Source organism: Lacerta agilis, chromosome 6, assembly GCF_009819535.1.
Source record: "Lacerta agilis isolate rLacAgi1 chromosome 6, rLacAgi1.pri, whole genome shotgun sequence".
NCBI classification, from domain to species: domain Eukaryota; kingdom Metazoa; phylum Chordata; class Lepidosauria; order Squamata; family Lacertidae; genus Lacerta; species Lacerta agilis.
The window spans coordinates 88,328,183-88,337,067 of NC_046317.1; the positions used below are offsets into that span (position 1 = coordinate 88,328,183).

The 8,885-nt window shown below is 47.2% G+C and overlaps 1 protein-coding gene across 1 annotated transcript in view; it reads right to left on the minus strand.

The window, feature by feature from the left end:
- LOC117049096 (peroxidasin homolog) overlaps positions 1–1,149 on the minus strand; it is a 55,978-nt gene extending 54,829 nt beyond the window's left edge. The window contains exon 1 of the mRNA XM_033153737.1: positions 679–1,149. Within this exon, the coding sequence (XP_033009628.1) occupies positions 679–845 (167 nt within the window). The 5' untranslated portion in view covers positions 846–1,149. The remainder of the gene's footprint in view (positions 1–678) is intronic.
- Positions 1,150–8,885: the final 7,736 nt, after the last annotated feature.

Here is an 8,885-nt window from a genome sequence, read left to right on the forward strand (position 1 = left end):
ATGCTATTTTATAACATGCTCCAAACATCTCCTCCTTTCTGCAAATCCTTTGCTTAACTCCCCCACCCCACCCCGGGGTCTGGATCCCGCCCCCCAACCGTAGCAAAACCTAAACATGGTGAGTGCATTACTGCACATTCCTCCCTTGTTAGCTGTGACTTTCCTCTTTTCCTCAGTCTTCTCCCCCATGTGAAACGGCAGACTGTAAACTCCTTGGAGGCAGAGACCTTTTCTTTGCCTGCTTCTGCTCTCAAGTGCTCTGTTCATGAACGGTGCCGTAGGGATAATATTGCTTTTGGTCATTCCCACTACTGTATTTGCAGAATGCTTTTCTGCAGAGCAACTTCCAGTGCTTTGTAACCAATAACACACACACACACACACACACATCACAACCTTGGGGAACTTATAATTTCCAATAGTTTCTCCAGAAATGTGAATGCCTTTTGTGCCACAACAACTCCCCAAGGTAGGTCCACACTCCCATGTAGAGGCAAGGAACTGCAACCACGAGACAGTAATTTGCCCAAGGCCACACCGCAGGTCTGTGGCAGAGGTGAAACTTGACCCTCCCACCTTCCTTCCGGATCCCAAACCCGGCTCTAGCGGCACTCCGCTAAACTGGTGCACACAGTTTAACACCCAGAGGAGAATCCCCAAAGGAAAAGTGCTACTTACAGGACATTGGTCTGAGGTGGGACTTCGGGGATGGTTTCTAGCATCAGATGCATGCATCTGACTGTGGTCCTGAAGCATAAACACCGGCTGGGGCAGGAGCTGGCTGAGACAGGTAAGAGTAGCACCAGGTAGATGCTGGGGAGGAGGCCTGTGGCTCTGCCCAGCATGGTGTTTGAAGGAATGTTAAGTTCCCCAGATTCTGAGCTGCAAAGAAGCAGACCGAAATCTCCCAGCCTTGAGGGACGGGGAGGAGGAGAAGTGGGGGGGGGGAGGAGGAGGTGGGGACACACACGGACATATGTTTCCAATTAAGTTAAGGCAGCCTGACAGGCCAACTCCCACCCTCCCAGCTTACGATGCACATACAACATCCGAAAATCAAACTGCGACCCCAGTTGGGCTCTGCTCTCCACAGCAGATTCCTCATTAATTCTGCCTTGGCTCCCAGCCTGATTAGCAGGAACTCTTCGTTTTCCCTGGGTGGCAGGGTTTCTGTGTGTGTGTCTCAGGACCCAAAGATCAGCAAAGGGGTGGGGTGGGGGACAGAGAAGACTGCTTTGCAGAGAGAGCTTGCAGACTCAGACATTGTTTCTAAAGAGATGCAATTGTGGAAGGGCAAAGGCACCAGCTATGGTTTTCCCAGTAGTAATGTATGGAAGTGAGAGCTGGACCATAAAGAAGGCTGATCGCCGAAGAATTGATGCTTTTGAATTATGGTGCTGGAGGAGACTCTTGAGAGTCCCAAGGACTGCAAAAAGATACAACATATCCATCCTTAAAGAAATCAGCCCTGAGTGCTCACTGGAAGGACAGATCCTGAAGTTGAAGCCTCCAATACTTTGGCCACCTCATGAGAAGAGAAGACTCCCTGGAAAAGACCCTGATGTTGGGAAAGATGGAGGGCACAAGGAGAAGGGGACGACAGAGGATGAGATGGTTGGACAGTGTTCTCGAAGTGACTGGCATGAGTTTGGCCAAATTGCGGGAGGCAGTGGAGGATAGGTGTGCCTGGCGTGCTCTGGTCCATGGGGTCACGAAGAGTCGGACACGACTGAACAACAACAACAAAAGGCACCATCACTCTTGGTGCACAGATGTAGCAGACTCTAGAGACACCGCTAATGGCTGGTGTGCCCCTTTACCAGAGCATCACCAGCAAAAGGAAGCACTTTCCATAAGGGCTTGCATGCTGCAGGTGCACCAAACAGGTATGACATTGGGGTTGTGGTGTACCTGTTTCTAGGCATACCGCCCTGATCTTGGAGGCTAAGCGGGATCCAGACAGGTTAGTACTTGGGATGGGAGACCTCCTGGGAGTGCCTGGTGCTGTAGGCGTGGTGAGGAACATCTGCTCCTCCAGATGTTGTTTGAATCCACCTCCCATGAGCCACAACCAGTACAACCGATGGTCAGGGTTGATGGGAACATCAGACCAGCAACATCTAGAGTGCCATAAGTTTCTCAACCCTGGGCCATGAGTTCATTAAGACCAACCACCGAAACCGCCGTGTTCAGTCTGATAAGCAGTGATGAACTCTGAAAACTCTAGAGCAAGCAAGACTAGGAAACTCTGGTTCATGGGCCAATCTTGGTCCACTAGGGACTTCAGTTTGGATCTTGAGGCCATTTTACTCAAACCACATCCACCTGACCTTCAGCTGATTAGGAGGACCGGATTAATTCATTCACTGGCTGCACACACCTGTTCCCATAGTTAAGGTACCCTAGCAGGATTTAATATCCACTCAGCAGCTGTTGGCAGGGGATAAATCCTGCTCTATTCAAGCTGCCTAATGTTCCCATTTGAGCCATTGGTTTTTGGGGACTCAAGTGTGTATGTGCACTGCTCTTTTCTTTCTTTTTCTTTCTTTCTTATTCTTAGCATGCTGGGCATGTGAACTCAAGCACCTCTGGCCCTTAACCAACAGTAAAACATGCACCAGTGAAAAGATAATAGGAAGAGCCACCCACAGAGGAACAGCCTGCAGATTTGACACCTGATTTGATTTCATTATTTTATATATGTTGGAAGCCGCCCAGAGTGGCTGGGGCAATCCAAACAGATGGGCAGGATATCATCATCATCATCTGAGGGTGGCAGGTGAAGGCTCTTGACAGCTCCTACAGGATTCAACCCCCCTGCTCTTATTCTGAAGTGGGAGAGAGCATTTCTTCACCTGGTATGTGGGGGGAGGGGATTCAGTGCTGCGGGGTGCTGCTTTGCTGTGGGGATCAAAGCCCCATGTCCTTGGTTGGAAGGTGGGGAGGAAGGTGTTCCTAGATGTTTCTCCATGCAAGGACCATCAGGCTCTACCCAGATTCCATCCTGGCTCCACACTGACTGACCAGACCCTGTCCTGGTTCCATGGTGGGCTTTGGGCTCTAAATGTTCTAAGCCAGTTATCCCCAAACTCGGTCCTCCAGATGTTTTGGTACTACAGTTCCCATCATCCTTGACAACTGGTCCTGTTAGCTAGGGATGATGGGAGTTGTAGTCCTAAAACATCTGGAGGGCCGAGTTTGGGGGTGCCTATTCTAAGCCTTCAGTTGTCTCCACTTGGTCTCCCCTATTCCCCTGCCCCCAAACTTCCTTAGAATGCAATGACCCAGACCAGACAAATTACTCGTTAAGGCCGTACCAGTGCCAAATAGAGCAGCCGTCATGAGTTTCGGGGATTATTCACACTTGGCCGGCCTCTGGGCATTAACTAACATTAATTAATTGTGGTTGTCGGAGCAAAGAACCTCACTGGGTTCCTGGCAGAGTTGGACGCATTCATGAAGAGCATCCCACAATTCATTATAATTTTCCATCATTTATATATCACCGTCAATGTTCAATTTGTGATTTATTTATTTCTAATCCTCGTGGAAATTCTTCAGTATTTTAGTGCAAATTTCTCCTAAGCACGTTTTGTATGCAGTTTTTACTTAACGCATGGATTTTTGCAAGTTATTTCCCCCAACGTGCTATTTTTTTCCTGTGTTGTCTTCACCTGTGTATGCATTTTTGTAAACATCCTTCGGTTGGCGAACGGCATCACAACATCCGGAGAACTACGAATTATCGAAGGTTGGCTGTGCTTCAGTTCTCGTAAAGTTTCAAAAAGTGCAAATGTGATTGCTTCGGCTTTCATTGTGAATTGGATCAACCTTTTGCCCCATCTCTAATATTGGCGAGGGAGGGGTGATCTGCGGAGAGGGGAGCTGCCTGCACATGAGGAGTGTGCATGAGATAGCACATAAGGGTCCCAGGAGGTTGACTAAGGGTGAATGCAACCATCAGGCCGAAGAAGCCTGGCTGCCACTATATAGAGGAAGCCGTGGTCCTGCAGATAACCAGATATGATGGGAGTTGTAGTCCAAGGGTAAGCAACCTAAGGCCTGGGGGCCAGGTGCAGCCCAAATGCTTTCTCAATCCGGCTCGCAGATGGTTTGGGAATCAGTGTGTTTTTACATGAGTTGAATGTGTCCTTTTATTTAAAATGCATCTCTAGGTTATTTGTGGGGCCTGCCTGGTGTTTTTACATAATAATAATAATAATAATAATAATAATTTTATTTATACCCCGCCCTTCCCAGCCAGAGAACCGGGCTCAGGGCGGCTAACATCAATTAAAATCACAACAAAAAAACATAAAAACGATCAATTTAAAATAACAGATTAAAATACAAATTTAAAATTCAATTAAAACTGCAGGTCTCAATTTCAAAATAACCCACCAATAAAAGATGAAGCATAAATATTAAACAGAAACCAACCCAAAGGCCATGAGTAGAACATGTGCTTTTATTTAAAATGCACCTCTGGGTTATTTGTGGGGCATAGGAAGTCGTTCACCTCCCCCCCCCAAAAAAATATAGTCCAGCCCACCACATGGTCTGAGGGACGGTGGACCGGCCCACGGCTAAAAAAGGTTGCTGACTCCTGTTGTAGTCCAATAACACTTGGAAGGTAACAGATTCCCCATACCTGACCTGTAGAGCAACCTGGTGCTGCCCAGATGTTGCTAGGCCAATCAATGTAGAGACCTTCTAGACTTTGAGTACTTACCTGTGACACCAATGGGCCACCTAGCTCCCCGAGGAGCTGGCTTCAGGCACTAGGCCTGTTGGCAGACCCACTCTGTGCTACAAAGATGTCTGCAAACGAGGCACGAAGGCTGGCAACATCAACCCTGCCTTTTTCCTTCAGCGGCAAAGGAAGCAATTTCTTTTCTGAGAGCCTTCAGTTATGGCCCACAGAGGTTAGTAAGGGCGCTCTGTGGGGCCTCGGAGGAGTCTACCTGCCTCCTCCCACTTAGCTGCCCTACAACTGAGCAGGAGGCAGTGGGAGGACCTTTTGTGGCAGTGCGGAGCCTGCGGGTGCCCAAGCCACTGCATCACTTCCAGGAGAAACCTGCCCCCACTACATACCCCTTCCTCTGCCCTGGCCCTTGCTCCTCAGCCCAAGAGCACAGAGGAACCCTGCATGGTGCATGGGGTTGAATAATATGATCAGCATCGTCAATTAAGCTCAATGGCCACTTTACACAAGCATCTCAAAGCAAAACACCAAATATAAAATATGAAAAACAACACAAAATAATTAAACCACAAAGCACCATGCAAAGTAACCAACCTCAGCGTTCCCTAACACGGGTCTTTAAAAACCACAGGCAACCCATCAACATTTATATGCACTTATACATCCATGCAAACACCACCAATCACTGCAAAGAAACATTCCCCATCTCCCCCTCGCTGGGTGACTCAGTGGATGGTTTTGCTCATGCTTGGGGATTGACTCATTGCTCCGCTGGGGTTTAAGGAAGGAATCTTTCCCCAGGCCCATCGGTGTGTGTGTACCAATAACTAAGGATTACCAGTATTTGTTTTTCTTTGTAGTGGGTGTCTTGGCTCTCACACATGAGTGAGATGGAACTATTGCTCCGAGGTCTTTAATCGGGGCACACCTGCTCATTCTTTGCATGGGTGGTACGATAGCAGGGTTTGCAGCGCAGGCCGACTAGGGTTGCGCTGGCTGATTCCAGCGACCCCTCTCTCCTCCTCCTCTCCTGTGCATGCACGTGCGAGCATGCGCACTCATGCACGGCAGTTTGAATCGCTCCCCTTTTGCTTCTTGGTAAGCCTGCATCCCACCCGGCAGTTCCCAACACTGTGCTCTAAGAGCATGGTTATATACACTTCCGCTGCAAAGGTTTTCGTTTCGGCAGAGGGTTGAAGGTGGTACATTTTAGGACTCTGCAATAGGACAGAATGCCAAGCTATTTCAGTTGCACCTAGACCCAAAAGGGAATTCGATGAGAGGGAATTGGAAGCTTGCACATTCCACGATGGCAGCGCTAAAGAGGAAGGGTCTTCTTCTGGCACCTTTCATTTCACTACCCTGATTACCTGGCATGGTTTGAAAGGAAAGGCACATAGTGGTAAAAAAAACAACAACAGCAGCTCTCTAGCATGACACTGAAGACTTTGTTGCTTGCAGTTCCATGTTTCAAGCCTCCAAACAATCTGCTATTTGTTTTCCTTGGCTCAAACTCAACAACCAAGGACAAACTTTGCTGGAAGCCATCCTCCTTGGAGGATTCCTACAACTTGGGAAGAGTGCACCCCCTAGTGGCAAACAAATGTATTTCCTCTCTCTCTCTCAAAAGCTTGATGCAGGGGTCAGCAAACTTTTTTCAGCAGGGGGCCGGTCCACTGTCCCTCAGACCTTGTGCGGGGGGGGGGGGCAGACTACATTTTGAAAAAAATAATGAACGAATTCCTATGCCCCACAAATAACCCGGAGATGCATTTTAAATAAAAGGACACATTCTACTCATGTAAAAACACGAGGAAGCCCCACAAATATCCCAGAGATGCATTTTAAATAAAAGGACACATTCAACTCATGTAAAAACACGCTGATTCCCGGACTGTCCACGGGCCGGATTTAGAAGGCGATTGGGCCGCATCCGGCCCCTGGGCCTTAGTTTGGGGACCCCTGGCTTGATGCATCGACTGATTTGCCAAGTTATGTGACTATGGCGAGTGCTCCCAGACATCAAGGGCTGCTTGTGCATGCAAGCGTTTTGCAGAGTTGACACGATGTTGTCCTCAAAATGCCAGCCTGCACTTTTTAGCCATTTAATGAAGATTTCCCAGTACAGTCATACCTTGTGTTGCGTTAGGTTCATGTTGTGTCTTTTCAGCTTGCGAACGCGGCAAACCCGGAAGTGTATACTTCTGGGTTTCGGCGCACACGCACAAGCGTTCTGCGTGTTTTGCACATGCGCAGAAGCGCCGCTCTAGTTGTGGACTTTTCAGGGTGCGAACGGCACCCCGGAACGGATCATGTCCGCAATTAGAGATACCACTGTAAGTAAAAACAACCCTTTATGGATCCAAAGTCACCGTTAGCAAGGAAGCTCATTAGCACATTTTTGGGGGTAGGGGCCAGCTGCTCCCCTGCCCCAAATTCCAAACCCATTTCCATCTATTGCTGTGTGCTGAAGTCACTCTTTCTCCAGGTAAACCTCATAGACTTTATTAACAGCGCATAACATAAGACTTCAATAATAATAATAATAATATGGAGGGGTTTCACAATACCACATTTATTATTCTGGCATTTCATTGCTGTTGGTTTTCAGGCAGTAGAAATGTGACTTCCTGCTATTAGTTTCTTTTTGAGCTTGCCACCCACCCACCACTCCACTGAAATCAAGCAGCAGATCAATGCGGCTAAATATCACTCTAGTGTGATGAGAAATGACTGCTGGGAGGAGTGCAGAGGCCATGGTGCATCTACAGCAGCACAACCGGACGCCTTCCTCTGCCCTAGCTGCAACGAAACATGTCTCTCCAGCATCAGTCTCTCCAGCCACAGCAGTTTGGAAAATCTTTCCAGTACGAGATTTCTGAACACCAAGCAAAAGCAACGGAAGGAGGCTTACAATGGGAACATATTTATTGACACAAGACATTTTTATTTTGATAAAAATTTGTTTTTTTAAATCATTTGCTTCCAACATTTCTCCATGCCTCAGAAAGTACTCCCCAACCTCTGCAAACCTTTCATTTCTACAGCTATGTACATCTTCAGCTACCATATGAAAACGAAACCTATGGAGGAGAGCTTCCTTCTGCATGCGGACAACTTGGCGACCCTACCGAAAGCTACGAAACAACCACATGAGGCTTAAACGCAGGTATGTGAAACTGCAGACGGTTGATGTCCAAGGGCGAAATAAAAGATGAACGGAGTTCACTAAATAATAATCATAATAACAATGACAGCAGCTACAGTTAGTTTACTAAGAACAACCACCGAACTGGATTAAACACTGTGTAAATGCTGGTGTGTAGGAATACCACTGACAATTTCCCTTCTGTTACAATGCTACAGCCTACGTTACTTCACAATTATGCTGTGTGTGCACACGTACACACGCAAGCGAACATTTGCTACCTTTGCATTTCGATAACACAGCAAGTGGACAGAGCATAATTACTCATGAATGTGTTTTCAACCAAAATGAGGGGAAAGCCTACAAGAGCCTATCTTTCTATTAAAAAAAAAAGAGTCCTAGATGATTTTAAAACGGACAAGATGATGGGGGAAAAACCCCTTACACAATGTCTTTGATAACGCTGCAGGGGGAAAGAAGTCAAACATGGTTAATGGAAAGATTGCCTCCTTCTGGGGCAGCTTTCGCTGACAACTCAAAGAGGCTTGTTCACCAGATCATTTGAAAATTAAGTCCAAGCAACTTCATAGCTTCTCTGGCAAGCTGCTCTTTGGAAGATGAAAACTGGTCTTGCTCACTGGAGGGGCACATGCCATACAAGAGCCATTGCCACCCACAAAAGATAACGCCAAGCTAAATGGATCGTTAGTCTGGCTCGGCATAAGGCAGCTTCATATAAATTTAAAATGCTGAATGGTTTAAGCACAGGAGAACTAAGAAGTACATAAGGATTTTGACGGACAGCTGTGTGTGTGTTACTTTTCAGATTTTACTTTATAAGATGCATTTTGAACTTGCAGGTGCAAAATGGGGACCAGAGTTCTACAAAGGATTAGTTTTTGTTGCCTTAAAACCTCTCGGATGACACAAAACGAAATAATAGAACACTGGACATGCAATGTCTGGGCTGCAGGTGCTTCAACTGGGCCACAAAAGCAAGGGTTTATCAAGCTTCTGACAGATCATAGCACA